The 20262-nt window shown below is 54.9% G+C and overlaps 7 protein-coding genes across 7 annotated transcripts; 4 read left to right on the forward strand and 3 right to left on the reverse strand.

Moving 5' to 3' along the window:
* Positions 1-3633, forward strand: LAESUDRAFT_397680 (kinase-like protein). The gene is made up of 5 exons (XM_040902300.1): positions 1-67; positions 145-374; positions 433-1116; positions 1169-3106; positions 3157-3633. The coding sequence occupies exons 2-5, from the start codon at positions 174-176 to the stop codon at positions 3292-3294; spliced, it is 2961 nt and encodes a 986-aa protein (XP_040760438.1). The 5' UTR covers positions 1-67; positions 145-173; the 3' UTR covers positions 3295-3633.
* A 1677-nt stretch (positions 3634-5310) lies between these two features.
* On the reverse strand, positions 5311-6233 carry LAESUDRAFT_705728 (ubiquinone oxidoreductase 20 kd subunit). Its single transcript, XM_040906598.1, has 5 exons — positions 5918-6233; positions 5817-5857; positions 5742-5767; positions 5642-5647; positions 5311-5590 (listed from the first exon to the last, which is right to left on the reverse strand). Exons 1-5 carry the CDS (start codon positions 6210-6212, stop codon positions 5545-5547), a joined length of 414 nt encoding a protein of 137 aa, XP_040760439.1. The 5' UTR covers positions 6213-6233; the 3' UTR covers positions 5311-5544.
* A 219-nt stretch (positions 6234-6452) lies between these two features.
* LAESUDRAFT_815128 (uncharacterized protein) lies at positions 6453-9968 on the forward strand. Its single transcript, XM_040914659.1, has 7 exons — positions 6453-6653; positions 6711-6841; positions 6897-7312; positions 7379-7996; positions 8054-8714; positions 8772-9209; positions 9270-9968. The coding sequence occupies exons 1-7, from the start codon at positions 6566-6568 to the stop codon at positions 9636-9638; spliced, it is 2721 nt and encodes a 906-aa protein (XP_040760440.1). The 5' UTR covers positions 6453-6565; the 3' UTR covers positions 9639-9968.
* On the reverse strand, positions 9937-11946 carry LAESUDRAFT_815129 (uncharacterized protein; the record flags this gene model as incomplete). Its single annotated transcript, XM_040914660.1, has 7 exons — positions 9937-10026; positions 10078-10578; positions 10634-11161; positions 11211-11284; positions 11333-11365; positions 11431-11729; positions 11798-11946. The coding sequence occupies 7 exons, from the start codon at positions 11944-11946 to the stop codon at positions 9937-9939; spliced, it is 1674 nt and encodes a 557-aa protein (XP_040760441.1).
* A 175-nt stretch (positions 11947-12121) lies between these two features.
* LAESUDRAFT_661136 (uncharacterized protein) lies at positions 12122-14198 on the forward strand (the record flags this gene model as incomplete). Its single annotated transcript, XM_040904912.1, has 5 exons — positions 12122-12285; positions 12340-12359; positions 12413-12729; positions 12784-13294; positions 13354-14198. The coding sequence occupies 5 exons, from the start codon at positions 12122-12124 to the stop codon at positions 14196-14198; spliced, it is 1857 nt and encodes a 618-aa protein (XP_040760442.1).
* Positions 14199-14297: 99 nt separating this feature from the next.
* Positions 14298-15186, reverse strand: LAESUDRAFT_398007 (uncharacterized protein). The gene is made up of 2 exons (XM_040902301.1): positions 15087-15186; positions 14298-15027 (listed from the first exon to the last, which is right to left on the reverse strand). Exon 2 carries the CDS (start codon positions 14944-14946, stop codon positions 14479-14481), a length of 468 nt encoding a protein of 155 aa, XP_040760443.1. The 5' UTR covers positions 14947-15027; positions 15087-15186; the 3' UTR covers positions 14298-14478.
* A 1143-nt stretch (positions 15187-16329) lies between these two features.
* Positions 16330-20200, forward strand: LAESUDRAFT_684942 (uncharacterized protein; the record flags this gene model as incomplete). The annotated part of the gene is made up of 9 exons (XM_040905872.1): positions 16330-16827; positions 16880-17585; positions 17643-17968; positions 18031-18272; positions 18336-18467; positions 18523-18685; positions 18750-19107; positions 19161-19663; positions 19715-20200. Coding segments are annotated over exons 1-9 (3297 nt in total), but the record flags the coding sequence as incomplete, so codon positions are not given.
* Positions 20201-20262: the final 62 nt, after the last annotated feature.

The raw sequence follows: 20262 nt of genomic DNA on the forward strand, positions 1-20262 counted from the left end.
ACTGTACTTGCTACCCCGTCCGTCTCCATCCAGGACAATCGCCTCATCGTTGGCGATGCCCAAAGCAGTCAGTACCCACTCAGCTATTATGCGCATCTTTTGTCCTTCCTTGCCTGCTAACCAGCCCGTGTTCACGCGTCATAGCGTCCACGCGATCCTACACCCCGCTCAAGATGGTCGGTGATGGTTCATTCGGCACCGTGTGGCTCTGCGATTGGCATGGGACGCTACCGCCCAATACACCCATGTCCGCCATGCAGTGCGGTGCCGGTGCAAGGCCGGAATACGCGCGAAAGCGACTCGTCGCAGTCAAGCGGATGAAGAAGAGATGGGAGGGCGGATGGGACGAGTGCAAGAAGCTCAAGGAGCTCGAGGTGCGTGATTGCTCGTCGCGTACCGGTCAATGTCTGACCGTATCCTATCCAACGGCAGTCTCTGCGGGCGATACCATACCATGAGAATATAATCCCTCTATACGACTTCTTTCTCCTGCCCACGACGAAGGAGCTCTACTTCGTCTTCGAGTCCATGGAGGGAAATCTATACCAGCTCATCAAGGCTCGCAGAGGCAAGCCGCTGGCAGGAGGACTCGTTTGCTCCATCTTCCAGCAGGTCGTGTCGGGGCTTCACCACATACACTCACACGGCTACTTCCACCGTGATATGAAGCCAGAGAACCTGCTCGTCACGACCACGGGACTGTATGACTACCGCGCGCTATCATCCATTGCTTCACCAAACGTTCCGGTTGAACGTGACGTGGTCGCCATCGTGAAGCTCGCCGACTTCGGTCTCGCGCGGGAGACCAAAAGCAAACCTCCATACACTGAATACGTCTCTACCCGGTGGTATCGTGCTCCGGAGGTACTGCTCAAGAGCAGGGATTACTCGAATCCTGTGGATATGTGGGCGCTCGGCACCATCATGGCCGAGCTTGTAAATCTTAGACCACTGTTCCCCGGGCAGAACGAGCTGGAGCAGCTCATGCGTATCTGCGAGCTACTCGGAGATCCCTGTCAGGACTATGGCCCAGATGAGCGAGGAAAACCTATCGGAGGCGGGAGGTGGTCAAGAGGCGTGAAAATGGCACGGGGGGTCGGCTTTGAGTTCCGAAAGGTTCGTGACTGCAAGAAGTCGCTTCATGACAGCATATGCTAACTGTTTCCAGATGGAACCGCAGAATTTCTACGCTCTCTTCGATCGTTCAGTCCCCGTTGAGCTGGTCGAATGCATTGCAGATCTTCTCAAGTATGATCCCGACGCCCGGCTTACTAGCCGGCAATGTCTTGAGCATCCGTACTTGCGGAAGTTTGCTCCGCTTAACAATCCACCGAAACCATCTGCTCAGGCATCTCAGACGTCAGGAACTGTCCAGCCCGTTTCGACAAAACAGTCATTACGGAATGGGTCCGTTTGGAGCACCTCTCTACAATCCATTGCTCCTCGTCATCTCCCGCCATCACACTCCTACACATCTGTCAGCCAGAAGCCGGAATTTCAACCATCAGCACCCCCGGTCAATGCGCATATACCCGATGCCTCTTCCTCACATCGGTCGTCTTTCTACGATACTTCCTCGGCACGGCCACGGGCAATCTCCGATACATCAAGCAGGACCTCTGATTACGGCGGCGAGCCGCTCAACCCCATACGTGTTGTGGGTGTTTCTCCACAGATCGCGGACTCTGCATATGCCTCTTCGGTGTACTCGATCACTGGAGCTGACCGTGTCACGCACTCGCTATATGCGGGGAGCGGTCAGTCGGATTGGGATGCGATGGATGTGTCGCCGCACGTGGAGGTCCCAGAGCAATACATTGTTGCCGACAATCAGTCGACGGAGATTCAGACCTCGCCAATGGCGCGCGAGTATCCTTCCCGCCCCGTGCAGCCGGAGCCCATTCAGGATCATTCACATGCAGACGCGCACGATGCCCATCACTCTCACGGGCACAAGTTGGCGAAGCTTCCGTTTGGCTTTGGCAAGAAGCACAGCAAGTGGGGCCTCGGAATGTTTGGGCATGGAGACAAGAGCTCGCATACATTACCACCTGTCCAGGAGGTCAACGTCTCTTCCGCAAACTCGACGCCATCTCTCAAGCGAACCCAAACCTCCAGCACGGACAGCCGTTCGCTGTCAGAGTTGTCGCCGATTAGTGAGGCTCCGACGAACACGATCATGGACGCGAAGACGAGGAAGAAGGAGGCCGAGCGCATCGTCCGTGAAGCGGAGAAGCAGCGTCGTGAGCATGCGCGCAAAAAGCATCGCGATCAAGCTCGCGCGGTCATGGAGAAGCAGAAGCTTGCTCTCACTCACGAGGCGGCGGTCCTCGACTGGCAGTGGCTGTCGGCGCAGAACTCCCAGATCGGCGCACCGCCTGCGTTCCGGGATAAGGGCAAGCAGCCGATGGCCATGGGTCCCATCAGGCAGTCACAGAGCCATGGTATGAGTTCTAAGACCGCCAAAGCTTCAGGGAGCGTTTACAGTCCGAGCGAGGGCTCGAGCGCGCGCGCCGACTGGCGGAGAGACGAGCGGGTCTCGAAGGCCCGGCGGAGAGAGTTTGATGATGATCACTCGATGTCGTCGACGGATCTGCCGAGCGGGATGTCTGTCATCTCGTTTGCCACGGTTGACAGTGATCCAGGTCCTGCGCGATCACGGCATCGAATGAGCAGCAGTGTTTGCAGTGGTGGTGACCGTGTGGGTCGAATGACATCCTTGAACTCACTACGGACTTGTATGGACGAGTACTCCCTGCCTGGTCGTTCGTCTGCGTCGTTGTCTCTGGAGCAGCAGCTTGTCAACGAGTTCCATATACGCGCGTCCGTGGACAGTTCTTCCTTGTCGGATGGAACGTCATCGCCGCCACCGCCTCCTATGCATATGCTCTCGCTGTCGTCGCCGCCTTGGCAGCAAAGTTGCGATCTGTCGTCAAATGCCAGCACGTTGGACAGCACCAGCACATTGTCTCGGCTGCAAGATAGGATGTCGTTATCTCTGCACCCGTCAGTTCGACATCCAGTGCTACCGGGTGGGCAGTCATATGGGCGACCACCCAGTCCTGGTGTCGCTCCGAAGTCTGCTATTAATCCGATGTTCAAAGTTGTAAGTACGGGTCTTTTTCTACCACACGTCCTGACTAACGCATTCAGTAGCCGCCATTACAGCGCTTGGACAGACCGGGTTCATTACCACCTTTCTCGCAATTGGAGGCAGTTGCAGACGGAGAATACCCTCCGCTGTCACCGATGTCGTTCACATCGCCTGACGAGATGAGCAACGACGAGATCTGACTTACAACTGTTCCACTCACATCCAACGTCCCTCATAGGGATCAACACATTCTTTGGTTTCTATTTAAGACCATCGGTTCTCGTTCTTGCTCTCATCTCAAGGTAGTGTCGACATGCTCGCCCAAGTTATTTCTATCGCTGCCATCTCCGTCTCTCCCTGTCATCGTCATCCTAACGCCAGCATTCATCCCCCTCTCTATCACTGTGCATCGGAGTGTCCTTGCATTATCACTTTGGCGGACCCAGGAGGTTGCGTTCAGTCACGTTTATAGCTGTGCATGTACAAATCCGGTTGACGTTTTCCCCTCGTCTTCTCCCTCTCCTTCCATTCGCACGCGTACTATATTGTTTGTCCGCTATTCATACACATCTTTGCGCTCACCCTGCAGTTTTTACCATAGACTCCGATGTATTATTACCCACTCCAGGTGGTTGTGCAAAAAAGGGGATTGGACTCGCATCTATAGGCCAGTTCATGGCTGCACGGACTCTGGCCAAGTGAAATTTATGTATACACTGATTCATATGATCATTCTGTGCTTTCTGGCTGATACCGCAGCGGATGGATGTGGTGAGCCTCGCCATCAAGCTGCGTCTATCGGACCGTACTGATCACCCGCCAATTGGCTTAGCTTGCGCATGCATGGAAGAAGAGGATAAATGATATCGGTGGTCATTTGAATTTCGGAATGAGGACGATCGTTATCGCTATGATAAAGCGGCCGAACGTTTTAAGACAATGATGAAACTTCATAACAGCATTGCATATTCGGAGTCCAAACAATCCTACGGCGGCCAAGCATTGGTATCGCGATCACGCTTCGGGTCGAGAAAGGACCCCGCATTACCCCCGATCTCGATTTCGGGAGAAATGCGCGGAACTCCGACACCATTTGCTACAGTTCAACCTCCGACACTCCGCTTTGTGTTGCCAGCTGCGGTTTAAAACTCCGCTTGTCTCCCGAGAAGGCAGGGATGCACGCGCGCTATCGAAATTGGCAGTTCGAATGGGGGGCTTCCAAAAATCAGCAATGCTCTTGCACTTGCACAATGCTCAGAACTGCATGCACAACATTTAGTATCTTGTGTATTAGACACAGGATGATATATTCCCAATAACAGCACCGACAATTGTATGCATTAAACCAGATTTAGAATGTCCGGACACACACCAGGCCTCCACCCAGCTGCAGACACACTGTCCGGATTCTGGGACGCGGAGAAGTGAAGCTAAAATCGATCCATTTTGTCCAAATCTGAGGCTCCCGGGGGTCGCCATCAATAACTATGGGACCTTGGGCTTGGCGGAAGGTGGCGGGAGGCGGGCCGCCGCTCGGTGCTCGGTCACCATGGAGCCCGAGCGACTTGTTGGCTTGCCGCTGCTGCGTCGAACGTGTCGCGGTGTGCTTCTAGCAAGAATCCGATGTGAAGAAGCATTCACCGCCGACGTGATCCATATATGTCTGGCTCGATGGTTTCAACTGGATCCTCTGCTTGGCTGCAGAAACTGTTTTTGTCGACGGTTTTTCAGTCAAGACAATCTTGATTTATATATCCTGCATCTTTTCCGATGAATCAGTGGCGAACAAGCCGTAGTTCTCGACTTCAACAATGCCTCACCAGAGTAAATTCACATGCTTGTTAAACCGTGCTGCAATCTTAGTGCACTCTCCGTATCGTTGCACCAGCAGATAACAAAGCATTCAAAAGGATCTGACTGCTCAATCGCCGAGCAATATCGACCATACAGGTTCCGCGTGCATGGCGATAGATGTCTGAACTTTGAAGTCCATCCAGTTGGTGTTCATCGGCACCTCAGTTCTGCACGAATTCAAGGCCTCGATCGAGGTATGGGCGTATGCGAAGCACATCGAACGGCGAGCGGTAGCAAGAGCTTGTCGCCAGCCAGCAACACAAAGATGCGATCAAATATAAATTGCACAGATGGACTTTGAACTGAGCTCAATGATTGAATCTAAGTGACTCTTTCGACGAAATCAAGCGATATACGAAATGCCTGTGCACGCACCTCATCGGCTCCAAACTGTGGCATAAGAGACGTACTATCCATAAATGAGGGCGAAATCTGTTGATATCGCATTCGCCAGACGAAGTCATTGTGTGACGATTCGAGGCTAAGGACTTCATGCAAAGTCAGAACAAGACAATCACAAGATCTTGTTTTAAGCTCTCGAAGACAGGTCCTTAATAGCTAATCTATACCGCGGACATGAATATACATCGGTCTGTTCAGTGTTCGTGCCCATGATGAGGTATTTGCTCAAAGCGCAAACCACTACATCATCCTCAGTTGCCAAGTCTCAGTAATGAGATTGAGATAACGCACCAATATCTGCATTTCGGTCGGATTATGTGACGAATACGAAGAAACAGTGCACCCTGGATGTGAGTGCTCCTGCGCTCCTGTGAATATATGTGAAACTCACCCGCACGGTTGAGGACCTGCTTTGTCCTGCCTCGAGTGTTAGGACGCCTGACGAGACATAAGCGACTTAACGCACCAAGTTAATGAAAATCTTCGGGTGACCGAGAGGACCTATCCCTATTGTGCATAGATTTAATGAGATCTCATTCGCATAATGGCATGAAGACAGGCACATACCACCATCACAGACAGCCTTGCGGCCATGCACAACGCGGATAGGCTCCTTGCTAATCATATCCATTGCACTCAGAGGGTTCGGTTGGAGCTCCATGATGGTCTGCTCGAAGCGGGGACCAGATTGGGCTTGAGGGCGTGGCCGCTGGCTAGTGGACCATGTTGTCGGGTAGTTCGGAGCCTGAGGCTCGACAACCTCCTTCGACGGTGCTTCTTGTGCGGGCGCAGGGGTCTGGGGTGATGAGGATGCGAGGCGGGCAAGAGGGCGGCTGAGGCGAGGGAAGCGTCGGGCGAGCATAGCGTTGTGAATGACGGCGGCGGCGCGGCGCGGTGACCGTGACGCCCGCCACAGGGCGGAGGCCCGTGGGAACGCGCCGAACCTGCCGGGCGGTGCCGAGGCTTGGGCTGCGTCCAGAACGGGAGAGCGAGAGTGACATGGTGTGACATCATGACCATGTATGGCTTGTGTTAGAACGTTCGGGAACGGCGGAGAGTCGATGAGACGAGACCAGCAGCGACAACAATATCGTACGCGGACCAGCTATAAAACACTCATCCGCTCCTCCTGCCCCTCGTTAAGCTTTCAATTAATTTTACACCCACCATTCTCTCTCCCTTTTATCCCCCTAATCACCGTTTTTGTCTGCGACCATGGCTTCGAGCATGAACTTCACCGACAAGACTCAAGAGTCGCTGGCCGCGGCAATCCAGCTCGCGAAGGACTATGCTAACGCTCAAGGTAACTCTACTTAGTTTTGGGAATTAATGGCGCATACGCTGACTATTTTATCTACAGTCTACCCCGCGCACATTGCGTCTGCGCTCCTGAACGAAAGCGCAGGAGAGCCGGCCGCACCAGGAGGTTTGACCCAAGCTCATGGCGCTTCGTTGTTTCACAATGTCATTGAGAAGGCGGGCGGCGACTCGGTAAGCATGTTCTCGCCAGCAACTAAGTATCGTTGTTCTAACAAGCCGTTTTCAGACGACGGTCAAGCGTGGTTTGCAGAAGCTCATCGTCCGGATACCCACTCAGTCGCCACCGCCGGATGAGATCTCTTTTAGTTCCGCCGCGCTCAAAGTGCTCAGGGAGGCTGAGAACTTGCGGAAAACGATGCACGATTCCTACATTGCCCAGGACCACATCCTTGCTGCACTTATCAAGGATACGTCAATAGAACCTGTGCTGAAAGAGGCCGGCCTCACTGAGGCTGCTCTTAAGACCGCAATCGACCAATTGCGGGGCAATAGGCGAGTTGACACCAAGAACGCCGAGGAGGGCTTCGACGCGTTGAACAAATACGCAGTCGATCTTACCGCACTGGCAGAGGAGGGCAAGCTCGATCCTGTCATTGGCCGTGACAATGAAATTCGGAGAGTCATTCGTATTCTCTGCAGACGGTAAGTTGCACGTGCTTCCTCAATTGCAAGTGTTGGAATGCCAATGTGCTAATGCTACACCTACAGGACAAAGAATAACCCGATTCTACTGGGTGAGCCCGGTGTCGGAAAGTCCGCCATTGCAGAAGGCCTCGCGCAGCGTATCATCAACCGCGATGTCCCAGCTTCCTTACTCTGTCGCTTGTACTCGCTCGACATGGGTGCGCTCATGGCTGGTGCGAAGTACAAGGGTGAATACGAGGAGCGTATCAAGTCGGTCCTTAACGAGGTCGAGAAGGCCGCTGAGGAAGGCCCCGGCGTCATTCTTTTCATCGACGAGCTGCACCTCATCATGGCTGGCCGCGGCGCCGAAGGCGGTGGCATGGATGCCGCAAACCTCTTCAAACCTCTTCTTGCGCGTGGCAAGCTGCGATGCATCGGTGCGACAACGCTTGCGGAGTATAGGAAATACATCGAGACCGATGCTGCCCTCGAGCGTCGGTTTGCGCAGGTGCTCGTGAACGAACCGACCGTTCCGGAAACGATCAGCATCTTGCGTGGTATCCGCGATAAGTACGAAGTACATCACGGTGTACGGATACTCGATGGCGCGTTGATCCAAGCTGCCACGTTGGCGCACCGTTACCTAACGTCGAGAAGATTGCCTGACTCTGCTATTGATCTTGTGGACGAGGCTTGCGCAAGGTCAGTACACGCGTGCTTCCGTGTTCTTTCGATCAGATACTGACTTAATTTATTTAGTGTTCGCGTCACGCGTGAAACAGCGCCTGAAGCGATCGACAAGCTCCAGAGACGGAAACTCGAACTCGACGTTGAAATTCACGCACTCGAACGCGAGAAGGATGAAGCATCGAAGGAGCGTCTTGCTATCGCGCGCAAGGCAATCGCGAACGTCGAAGACCAGTTGCAACCTCTGCTCGCACAGTACCAAGCCGAGAAGTCGCGTGGCGACGAAATTGCCAGCGTCCGGCGCAAGATGGATGAGCTCAAGGCGAAAGCGGACGAGGCCGAGCGGCGGTACGACCTCGCGACTGCTTCTGACCTGCGATATTATGCTCTGCCTGACTTGCAACAACGGCTTGCGCAGCTGGAGGCGAAGAAGGCAGAGGAGGACGCGAAGGCTGGCGTTGGTAGTGACACAGTAACCCCAGAGCAGATCGCCGAGATTGTCGCGAGGTGGACGAATATCCCTGTGACACGGTTGATGAGCACGGAAAAGGAGAAGCTGTTGAGGATGGAGAAGATCCTTAGCGAGCAGGTCGTGGGCCAGCCAGAAGCCGTCAAGGCTGTGGCGAACGCGATCCGGCTCAGCAGGAGTGGTCTCGGAAATGCTCAGCGACCAATTGCGAGCTTCCTCATGGCTGGCCCTTCGGGTACGGGTAAGACATTGTTGAGTAAGACGGTGAGCATTCAATGGAATGAGTTGTGCGATGACTCTTACTGACGGTTCATTCTGCAGCTCGCGACGCTCCTATTCGACTCGCCGGACGCCATGATCCGTATCGATGCTTCGGAGTACTCTGAGAAGCATTCAATCTCGCGTCTCATTGGCGCTCCTCCGGGCTACGTCGGCCACGACCAAGGTGGTCAGCTCACCGAGTACATCCGCCGCAAGCCGTACTCGATCATCCTCATCGACGAGATTGAGAAGGCATCTCGAGAGTTCTGCACGCTCTTCCTGCAGGTGCTCGATGATGGTCGTCTCACGGATGGCCAGGGTCGTGTTGTCGACTTCAGGAATACGGTCATCATCATGACAAGTAACCTCGGAGCTGTCTTCCTCAACGATATGGGTGAAGGTGCTGTCAAGCCGGAGACAAGGGAGCTCGTCATGGGCGCCATTCGGGCGCACTTCCCGCCCGAGTTCATCAACCGTATCGACGAGATCGTCATCTTCGTAAGTGTCACCTCATAGCGTCAATGTCGATATGTATTCTGACTTGTGTCTTTTTTGCAGCGCACACTATCACAGAAAAGCATCCTCAAGATCGTTGACATCCGTCTCAAGGAGGTCCAGGAGCGTCTGGCTGATAAGAAGATGGTCTTGGACGTCGAGCTCGCGGCAAAGCAGTACCTCATGTCGATCGGCTACTCACCAACATACGGTGCGCGGCCACTCAACCGTGCAATTCAACAAGAGCTGCTCAATCCACTTTCCGTCCTGATCCTCTCCGATCGCATCCGCGACGGCGAGACGATTCGGGTGAAGTTTGACGGCCCGCACAACCGGTTGGCGATCATTCCGAACCACGAGGGTAGCGGAGACAATATGGATGTCGACTACGAGGATATCGACGGCGACGTCGAGATCGAGGAGATGGACTGAGCGACGAGCGCGTGCACCTTGTAGTGTAGTAATTTCTTTGGAGTCGGACATTCATGAATCCAAAAGCATGTGGCATTGTATCTTTAGCAATCATCATTGTACTGTCTCTGTAATACCAATACATATTCTCTCCCTCTGTGTCCTCTGCTGCGTGCTAAGAGTGTCCCACCTTCTTTGCTGCAATGAGCGCAATGCGTGATGTGCGTTTGACCCGGACAGCTTCGGAAGGTTCTATGTCAATATACCGGACCCACTGCCTCGGTGATAAGCGTTCCTCGTTAGACAAACTGTTATACAGTCAGTTCTCCTCTTCCTGTTTCACTGTTGACTGCCTTTGGCTAGGCGGCCAGGGCTTATGACGTGCTGGATTCATCCATACGAACTTCGGCTGTGTCTCTCATGAGATATCTGCCCCACCACACACGACGTCGAGACGCACCATGTTATTCTCTCTAATCATGGTAATGCCCAGATTTGTCAGATGTTCCTCAAAATGTACGGAGACCATCCGATAGAAGCAGCTTTGCACCCATTCTTCACGAAGGTGCCATTTGTGAGTCTTCAGTCGTCTCGTATCGTCGGCGACCAGCCCTTTGCAGTTCTCGTCCGTCAGATCCAGAAGTTGGATCTCGTAGTAGCAGTCGTCGATTGGGCAAATCCAAGTGAAGTCAGTTGACGGGAGCATGGGCCGGTGATAGAGGGCAGCAGGGATAAGGGCAATGATCTCTGGATTGTACGGTGTACTGGACCGGGAGGGCAGGGAGGCTTCTGAGCTGGAGGGGGATGCGGGAGGTGTTGACGGCGGAGAGAAGTCGGAGTCGTAGTGGACGAGAGTGCTGGCATCAAGATTTTCTACATCGACTCCCTCATTGCCAAGGGGAACCTGTGGGTGCGAACCTGCAGCTGTCAAATTGCCCTGTCGTCGGCTTGATAAGCCAGACTGCGAGGTGCGTTGAGTAAGTCAAATGGTGTTGCAGTATGATGCAGCCACATACCTTCGGCTTGGTCTTTCGCCGCTGTGGAAGCCTCTCCGGAGGTACTTCATCATAAGCATCACCATCGGAACCGTCGTCTCGATCCACATCGTCCCACTTGCCCCATCTGACGCCTTCTTTTTGAGCAGCCAGTCTCGCTCCGCGCGCTTTCCGCACCCATGCCGTCCACACCTCTATATCAAGTGTTTTCCTCATTCTCTGCTTTTCTTGGTCCAAGATCCATTCCGCGTGTGCTGCAAGCAAAGAATATATCTCTGCTTCAGGAACATGCCGCAGAACATGCTCCCGGCCAGCCTTCATGCGCCCGCCCGTGTCAGGCTCTATGTCACTGTCGTCTGAATCGTAGACTTTGCGCCGGACGCGTGGTGGGGCGGATTTAGCCATGTGCTCTTTGTAGAGTGCGCAGAACCATTCCGGTGTTAAACGCTCAAATGGTGATGCAGGACTGTCACCGCCGGAGGAAGCCAAAGATCGGTCGATTTTGATGAGTTCTTCGAGCACATGAAGAGCACGGTATCTCGCAAGATACTAATACATATCAGAATATTGAATTGGAGAGAGGAGGTATTATGCGCACCTTGCGACTATGGTGATAGGTGATGGCCTCCATGGATCTCACTTCGTAGTCTCGGTTCCTCAATGGGAAGAAGCCTTAAAAAAGCAGATGACTGTTCAACCCTTTCACCTACCTATTCTTACTCTTCATGTACAAGCCGTTTGGCACCATCTTATCTAAGTCCAGTAGCCCCATTTAGCACTGTAATGGTAGAACACCGAGACTTTCAGATTCCACATACTCATGAGGTACACAGCAGACATGTTTTTGACACCTTGAATGACTATCTTGATCTTGAATCCTGAGGCATTGGCGTAGATATCTTCAAGAGTCGGCGATTTGTCTGGCAGTCTACTACTTCGTTCATTCAGATGCAGTGAGACGTCGCGATTGCGGATGTCATTGTTCAGTTGTTTGATGGCCTTTGCAGTCAACCAGCGCAGTTGCGATATCCTGAGTGTTCCTCGGAAACGAACAGCGTCATTGCCAGTAACGCGTTCCTTGTCAAATTCTGGTTGGGACAACTCGCATTGCGTGAGCCTGTTTCGAATGATGGATCAGACTACAATGAGATAGGATCTTGACACACAGTGGCTTTGAGTACTAACCCTATAGGCTTCCCTCTGCATTCCAGCATGAGGAGATCCAGGCATAGGACACTCTTCGGCACACTCTTGCAGGCCTCCGTGAGGACATCAGAGTCCATGTAAGGACCGAATGGTTCTTCTAGAAGGACGCGCAAGGAGATAGGTGGCATTAAAGCAAGTTTTGTACTTTCGATTTATCCAAAAAAAGTCGAAATGGCTCAGCGCGACTGCGCAATGCACGACGCGCCTTCGATACGGAGAGCACGTGCTGGAAGGCCACACATCCGAAAGAGGAAATCAAGGCTGCTTAGCATGTCGCGCTCGTTCCACATGTTCATGCCTTTCATGGCCGGCGACCTCGACGGCGAGGCAATCTCTATCCCTATTGGCATTACAGTCGGCCTACTTGCTTCATTTGTACAATCCTTAGGTCTCACTATCCAGCGCAAGAGCCATGTCATAAACCAATCGCTGCCGGAGGAACAGCAGAAGGTGGAACGCCGCAGGCCGTGAGTGCACTGCGTGTCGTCTCTACAACGGTTTCATTACTCATGAGGATGCAGTCTATGGCTGTTAGGCTTTGGTTCGTAAGGTTCTAATGGACATCTGCGTCCGCGTGCTAATCACGATGCACAGCAATATTCATCTCATCAAACCTCTTTGGCTCCGTCTTTCAGATTGCCTCCCTCCCCGTCGTGATTCTTGCGCCACTGGGCGCCGTGTCACTTCTTTGGAATGCCTTCTTCGCCCGCATCCTCTTAGGAGACGTGTTCTCCGTGTGGATGCTCATCGGGACGCTGCTCATCGCCGGCGGTGCCGTCCTCATCGCCATCTTCGGCATTGTACCTGAACCAACCCACTCTCTTGAAGATCTACTGGAGCTGTTCAATCGCCCCCTGTTTATTGTATATTTTTCTCTCCTAGGCCTGACAACGATAGTCTCTCTCGCCATCGTCAGTCGCCTGTGTACTTTTCTCCTACGGGCTTCCACTGACATGGCAACGCAGACTCACATCATTGAGTATTCCTATAAGCGACGCATCTCATTGCCTAGTGTCTCGCCACCACTGTCTCCCCTCCTTGCATCGAACACTCAACCATCTATCCTGACGACCGCAATGACGGATTCATTCGTCGCCGACCCCAGCGAACGGACACCTCTCCTCGACCGCAAGCCTCATCCACGTTTCGATGACCGCTCAAAGTCCCCGTCTCCCTCAGGCAGCTCGTCCAGCCGTTCCATTCTCTCCAATGTTATCTCCTTAAAGACCCAATCCACACGGACACCTCTCTTTATGGCTGCCTCCTATGCATCATTCTCAGGAATCATCTCTGGCATGTGCCTCCTGTTCGCGAAGAGCGGAGTAGAGCTCCTGATGCTCACTATTGGCGGAGACAACCAGTTCTGGAGATGGCAAGCCTGGGCTCTCTTACTCAGTTTGGGAGTCTGTGCTCTCCTGCAGCTATGGTACATGCACAAGAGCCTGATTCTGGCAGACCCAACTGTCATATGTCCACGTGCGTCCGCTGACTTCCGGTGTTGGGTGTTCCACTTGCTGATCGTCGTGCTTGCATAGTGGCATTCTGCTTGTACAATCTCTCGTCCATCTTCAATGGTCTCGTGTATTTCGATCAATTCTCCCTCCTGTCCACCATGCAGCTTCTGCTCGTCCTGCTTGGAATCTTGATCCTGCTCGCAGGCGTTTGGATCGTCAGCTTCCCGCCTACTGGCGGCTACAGCATAGGTATCGGCGCCTGGGCCGAGGACGACCGCGACGATCGTTCTGACATTAGCGCAGACGAGTCCACGCTACAGAATGAGAGCGAGGACGAGGAGAACGATGACGAACCACTGCGTCGTCGCTCGCGCGCTATGACCGTGCCAAGCAGCTCATTCGGCGAAGCCATCGGCATGGACCGCGTTCCGCGAGAAGTCGAAGTCATCGCACAGCCCCCTTCACCCGTCGCCCCGGCCCATGTCTCCTCCCCCATCTTCACCACCTTTCCGGCACGACCACGCCGGCTACCTACCAACTCGCTTCGCCGTTCTCGCTCATCGTATGGGGGCGAAGGCGCAGTGCCGACTTCGCCGTCGTCTCGGCGACGACGCACCACGCTCGCAGCGCCGCTCAGCGTGCAGGGCCCGCTTGCGCCGAACGCGCCAGCGCTGCCCGCGTTTTCGATCGGACTGTCGCCGATGAGCCCGGGGTTCTCGCTCGTCCCGACGGAGAGAAGGCGGAGCAGGGTGGGGGCGGAGAGCATGTGGAGGGCGGTGAGCGATGGAGATGTCCTTCGTGGGCATGACGTCGAGGCGGGGCAGGCCGGAGCTCGAGAAGAGGGGTCGCCTGAGCTTGCGACGACGCGGCCCGCGAAGGGGCGGTGGAAGCTGGTGCACAATGTGTTCGGAACGTTGAGGAGATGACGAGCAGGCAAGCGGCTGAATTTATTTATGCGCAGGGCGATTGCGCTATATTGCATTTAGCACCACAAGCGACTTGTGGCGGACGGCGTATGTTGTGATACGTATACCTTGTAGACGGAACTAGGACCCTCTCTTTCTTCGATCTCTTTTCTCCATATTTTCTTAATATTGTATTGGCACGTATCTCCATCATACATAGGTATGCATACATAGCGCATCGGGTAAGCCGATGGTTCGTTCGAATTGGAGTGTCGTAAAATTCCTCCTAGTGGCGTCATCCTCAAGACTCTCGCGCGGCGTCGGTAGTAGCAGAGGGCAAGCTTAGACTCGGATGCAGGTTGCGTTGAGCCGTTGGGAGCATGTGCACGGGAGTACAAATGCTAGCCCATAGAGGGCTTAGCGCGCGCAATATCTGATGCGCATAAACGTCGACAGAGAAGCAGAAGACTATAGTTCGCAATATCATACACCCGGTCTTGGGCAGAATAGTCGCACGGATGGTGGTCACGACGGCCCACGGGCTGCGAATGGACAAAGTTCGGGAGAAGCTGGCTAGCGCCAGAAGGACGCGAAGGACTTCTGCACTATCTCCTCCAGTGTGAAGAACAAAGTCTGGTGAGAGAGCGAGAGCTGTCCGCGCGCCAGGTATGCGTCGGCCACTGCATTGCACATCGGCCGGAGGAGGTCCGGGACTGCTCGCCAGCGGTGGCGAGTAGATGCGCCTGCGATTTGTGCCCTCTTCGATCATGGGCAAATATGTAGCGCGTCAGAATGCAACTTGAATCAATAGGGGATGACGAGGCCCAGGAACACGTAACAGATGGAGAGACTGGCAACTATCTCATGAGCCGGGTACGTAGCAATCTACATGCAGTTCTGTCAACATACATCATTTGAGGAAGAGCGGCGTAGGCGCGATGCTGGTCGAGGTCCTGAGTGGCGTTCAGTCGCCGGGAGGATGATACGTTGCGACCTCGGCTGTGGACTATCGCTGCTGCCGACGCGGAGAAGACCGCAGAGGGATGCTGAGCAGTGCCTCAGAGGTGCATGCAGCCTCCGAGGTAAGGGGCCCCACGGACGGAGAACGAGCAACGAGCACGTTTGGGCAAGCCCGCGAATCTTCGTGAGATCTCTTAGCGCAGAGCGCGATTGATAGCCGAAGTGAAGTTTCAGCGAGCATCGGATCGTGGGGTGGCAAGGCGGGAATGCTTTCCGGTCTTCAGCTGGGCACGCTGGTGGGTGGGAGGGTTAGTGCGTGCGCGGCGGAGAGGAAATTGAAGGATGTGTTGGAGAGACAGAGCAGCCGGTCCCAGCGCAGCGGACTGAGCGCCCGCGAATCTCACATGCTTCTCGTCTATTTCACGTGACCGCGCCATCCTCTGCTGCGCTGCGCCGTCTTGGATTTTGGCCTCCACCGCCCTCTCCGTTGCTGCGGGCCCGATGTATACAGAGGACGCATCGTCTGCCACGGATGTGGACGAAAGAACTGGGATCGACAGCAACGCCGGAGGAGAAGGGCCAGCAGTCGTTAGCGAGCGTGAGATCGGATAGTGTATGCGTGAGCGCTTGGTAGAATGTCTGACCCCAGTTCAAAAATGATGGTAATTCGAAGTATAATCCATTTCAGTGTGCGTATGGCGACCGCCTCGGAGCCCCCCTCCCCTCCTCTACGCTGCTCCCTCCACTTCTTCCTCCTACAAGGCGCAGTCCCTGCCTCCCCACCCTCCTTTGATTTCGTCCCCTCTTCCCCTCTCTCCCAACCCGTCAGCGCACCATGCAAGTACGCGCCGACTCACCTGTCCAGCCCGCCGCAGGCACCACAGGCACCAGCTGCGGCGAGCCAAAGTTGAAATCGCGTTGGTCAGACGACGAGAACAAGAAGTCTCAGGGTCAACGTTCCGTCGCCCGCAAGCCCACCCAAAAGTCCACCCTCAGCCTCCAGTCCGTCACTAGCAGCTTTAGCTTGCCCCAGTCGCGCCCCAACTCCGCACGCACTCCCCGCCCAATCCCAGCGCCTGACCCGATCATCACCATTTCTGCCTCCGACCATTCCAACTTAGACGCGCTGGACAACCACTTCACTCCCAGTTCCTTCTTCCTACGCCCCGCCACCGCCGACAGCGTGGCTACCGCCGCCTCCGACGACCTTGACTACGTGACTGTCGAACGTCCTGGCCCAGTGTCTACTGCTGTCGTGGCTCGGTCAGATAAGGCAGCCCGGGTTCTCGGTATCAGGCATCGCACGGAGATGGAGCCCATCCCGGCTTCCAACCGTTCCTCGCTTGCTTCCGCACGTTCTGCGCCTCAGAACGCCGTGGTTACCGCGCCTCCTCCTCCAGCAACAGGGCCAACGTTGCCGCTGGCATCGCTCTATGTCGTATGCGGCCTGCCGAAAAGCCCGCATACATGGACTCTCGCAGATCCGGATTCCGTGATGGGATTGCATCACAGCGAAGGCGCCGTGGGCAGATGGTGGAGGCCTGAGGTCCTGGGGAGCACAGTGAGCCCGGGTGCTGGCGGTGGCAAGCGAAAGAAGAAGGGCAAGAGCGAGGAGACAAGCACCATGTTCAGCAGCTCTGGTCACCTCAGCAAGCAGGAAGTGGGCAAGATGCTCTCGAAAGCACTGAAGGTGCGCTGCTTCGCGATGGTCTACACTGCACGCCTGCTCACGTAGCCCCCAGCTCTCCTTCCCTCGCGAAGTGGAGATCATCGCATCTACCCTTCAACCCGCTTCAACGGTGCATACCTTCACTTTCACGCTCCCTGCGCCATCAACACCGCTCAACCCATCCGCATCTACCGATCTTCTACGCGCCTCCGTCCTCACCGCGAACACTGATCATCATTCTTCCATTGTCTCTTTCCCTTACGACGATCCGCTCGCGCGTGCACGCCCTTCCTCCGCATATCTTGGTCCTGCCTTCGCCGGATCCCCCGCACATGGCGCCGCAGGGCGCGTTCCTGACCTCAGCGCAAGCGCGAAGTTGACACCCAGCAGCCAGATTACGTATCACGGCGTGTGCCTCACCGTGTGGTCGCACGCGGACGCGGAGCGCACCGCAGCAATACGGCGTGCGCTTGAGGCGAGCCGCTCGCGCAAGGAGAGCGGACAGAGTAGCCTCGTCGCTGCGCGCATGAAGGGACGGCTCGGCTCGGACGCGGGCAGCACGAACGACCCGCCGGCTCAGGCGCGGCGCCGGGCGAAGCTGAGCGCGCGGGGCCCTTGGGGAGCGGGCACGGATGTGGACACGGATGGTGAGACCGACGGTGAGGGCGGAGGCGTGAGTGAGAGCGACTTCGATGTGGCGAGCACGGTCGGACACGGGCCTGGAGAGAGTACGCTGTTCTTGCCAGGGGATACAGTCTTCTGGCTACCATATGCATTGAGTGGGTTGATTCTAGTCAAATTCGGAGTAATATTGTGCTGACCACGTTCCCGCGTAGCGCTGGTATCGCGATACCCCATCTATGATCTGATGCGAGACTATTTGACTCTTTCCTGGGCCCGTTTCTCCAAGGATGTCCAGTCGCACACGCTGCAGATTAGCAAGATTCTCTCGCATCCTGCCCCGCGGCCTGGCGAACTCGTGCACCTCGATGCTTCGGCGTCTAGTCAGCATTCGTCGAGCCCAGGCGTCGAGACCAGCTTGGAAGTCGTCGCGCGTTTCCCTGGCGGCTTGGACTTTGGGCGCGGATTGGTCGACGTTAATTTCACCATGTGGCCGCTGTTCAAATGCTTGAATATCGATAATATCTTGACTATATGCGAGGTCAGCGAGATGTTCTCATGTAGAGATGATGTTCTTTTACTGATACGCACATTGATTGACAGATCGCCCTTGCACCAACCGGTAGAATCCTTTTCTTTTCTCGACATCCTGCCATCTTGGGTATTGCGGTACATACTATCAAGTATCTTGTGGAATTGCGTGGGTGGAATGGGGTTGCACTCCCAACGGTGCACTCCCGCGATGCAAAGATCTACATTGACGACCCTGGTCCGTGGATCATGGGCTTGGCTACTGAGGCACGGTACTGTGTCCGTCCGCCTCCTGAGGTGTGCGCTGTTGACTTGTGAGTGGATGTTGTCACCATACCATCAAGCCGGCTCTACTAAAGGATAGCATTCCTTGTCAGAGATATCAACTACCTGAACTGCCCGGCACCTCCTGCTGGGATAGTTTCAATAAAGCAGCAGCGAGATAGGTACAGGCAGAAGCTATTGGCTGCGTTCGAACCTCACTATCACCCTGACCACTGTGTCCCGAGGTTAGTGGCAGCATATATGCTTACTTGATCACATGTAACGATATTACATTTATAGTGAGTTCAAAGAGGCATTCCCTGCGGGCCGGTTCCGTCCTGTATGCAAGATACAGGCGAAACGTGGTGCAGCGTCTACCGCAGTGGCCGATATGGTGAAGCCGCCGGACTGGTGGCATTCGACTAGAATTATCCAGGCCTTCGACAGTGTCCTTGCCGACAAGGTATGTTTCGTCGTGTCGGTTCTTGTCCTGGAGCTAAGTACGCAATATGGCCATGATGACATAGATGAAGAAGCCTTCGCTGCTCAAGCGTATAAGCTCCTTCGGAGCAGTCCGCCCGCCTCCTCGGCTGACACCTGCGGAGCAACACATTCAGCACTCCATCCGCAAGCGAGCCACCGCCTTCGTTGATGCTCGGGACGACCTGGAGACCAAGATTGGGCGGTTGTCACGTCGGTTGAACTTCTTGATGACGGAGTCGGATTTGTGGCGGGACAAGTTCGTCACGTTTGAGCAGTATGCTGAGAAGCTCAGCGTGGAGGCGAGCGACCTCCGGTCGAAGATCAACAAGGAGCAGAGGGAGACGAAGAGGCTGTCGAGCATGGTTACGATGACGACAGCAGAGAAGGCCAAGCTCCAGAGCCGTAAGTCTTGTTTTCTCATTCCTGTCCAGAATTGATAAGAGCTGTGCAAACAGAATTGAGAGAGACCGAAGATGCACACAAGAAGGCCCTCACGGACCTTGAGAACATGAAGAAGGAGATGGAGAGGATGGAGGAGGAGCGTGCGGAGATGATTGCTGAAGTGGAGGCTCAGATTGAACGGGCGCTCGAATCCATGGCCGTTGAAATGAGTGATTCGGAATGCGGCTCTCGGCCTAGCAGTCGTATGTCCTCTAGATCTGCGCCAACCACATACCGCCGGCCTACCGAGCGGACAAGGCCCCTCCGCTCGTTCAGTACGGAGTCAACTCTGGCCGAATCGTATGAGGGGCATGGACGCGAGAGCGTCGAGTATCACAAACTCTCGAGCAAGGACGCTGTGCCTGAGGTGGACGAGGAAGAGGAGGTCTCGAAGAGGGCGAAGCGGTTTTCGGCCAATCTCATGGATATGGCTCAGGATGGGATGTCTGCGGTGGACGAGGGCATCAGCCAGAAGAGCGACAAGATCACTCAGAAGGTGCTAGAGATTCAGCGCAAGGTCAGTAAGCTGTTCGAAGTATATGTTGCACTGGACTCATCCTTTGATTAGCTTGAGTCAGCACTCGCCGCAGAGGCCCAACGTCGCTCGTCGGAAAGCCAGATGAGCGAAAGCGACCTTTCGGAATCCTCAAGGGCTTTTAGAGCTCGTTTAGCGAAGAGCGGCAGGCATTCTAAAAAGCATCCTAGAGTCGGCGCCAAGAGAAGCTTTGCTTTGTCGCCTGCTAGGAGCGCTCCGAGCATCGCATTCAGTTCTGACTCATCTCCATCTTCGAGTCCTCCAGAAGCCAGTCCCATTGACCAAGCTATCGCCTCGAATTCCGGAGTTATCAAAGCGGAGGGGAAACGCGACCACGAGTCGGTAGACATTCGCGACCTGCCGTCCCCGACTTTAACCTTGACTGTTGGTCGTCCTGCGTCACCCGCAGTCATTACCCCGACGACACCATCATTGTCGTTCGGTCCTAGCGCTGCCACAGATGATGAAGACACAGATTTCCAAAGCGCCTATTCGGCGAGTCCCCGGGATAGTCACGGGAGCTTCGAGGGTGTCACTGTGAACGCTGGCGAGACTAACGACAGCGAACATAGTACTCCAAT

The sequence above is a fragment of the Laetiporus sulphureus genome (genome assembly GCF_001632365.1).
Source record: "Laetiporus sulphureus 93-53 unplaced genomic scaffold LAESUscaffold_46, whole genome shotgun sequence".
Classification (NCBI taxonomy): domain Eukaryota; kingdom Fungi; phylum Basidiomycota; class Agaricomycetes; order Polyporales; family Laetiporaceae; genus Laetiporus; species Laetiporus sulphureus.

Excerpts from the sequence above, each read along its gene's own strand:
- LAESUDRAFT_397680 (XM_040902300.1), top strand. The coding sequence starts at position 174 with ATGGTCGGTGATGGTTCATTCGGCACCGTGTGGCTCTGCGATTGGCAT. Across the intron at positions 375-432 it reads AGAAGCTCAAGGAGCTCGAG|TCTCTGCGGGCGATACCATA; the intron begins GTGCGTGATTGC and ends ATCCAACGGCAG. Across the intron at positions 3,107-3,156 it reads TTAATCCGATGTTCAAAGTT|CCGCCATTACAGCGCTTGGA; the intron begins GTAAGTACGGGT and ends CGCATTCAGTAG.
- LAESUDRAFT_705728 (XM_040906598.1), bottom strand. The coding sequence starts at position 6,212 with ATGCTCGCCCGACGCTTCCCTCGCCTCAGCCGCCCTCTTGCCCGCCTC. Across the intron at positions 5,858-5,917 it reads CAAGGCTGTCTGTGATGGTG|GGATAGGTCCTCTCGGTCAC; the intron begins GTATGTGCCTGT and ends TATGCACAATAG. Across the intron at positions 5,768-5,816 it reads CGAAGATTTTCATTAACTTG|GACAAAGCAGGTCCTCAACC; the intron begins GTGCGTTAAGTC and ends CACTCGAGGCAG.
- LAESUDRAFT_815128 (XM_040914659.1), top strand. The coding sequence starts at position 6,566 with ATGGCTTCGAGCATGAACTTCACCGACAAGACTCAAGAGTCGCTGGCC. Across the intron at positions 6,842-6,896 it reads AGAAGGCGGGCGGCGACTCG|ACGACGGTCAAGCGTGGTTT; the intron begins GTAAGCATGTTC and ends AGCCGTTTTCAG. Across the intron at positions 8,715-8,771 it reads AGACATTGTTGAGTAAGACG|CTCGCGACGCTCCTATTCGA; the intron begins GTGAGCATTCAA and ends TTCATTCTGCAG.
- LAESUDRAFT_398007 (XM_040902301.1), bottom strand. The coding sequence starts at position 14,946 with ATGATCGAAGAGGGCACAAATCGCAGGCGCATCTACTCGCCACCGCTG.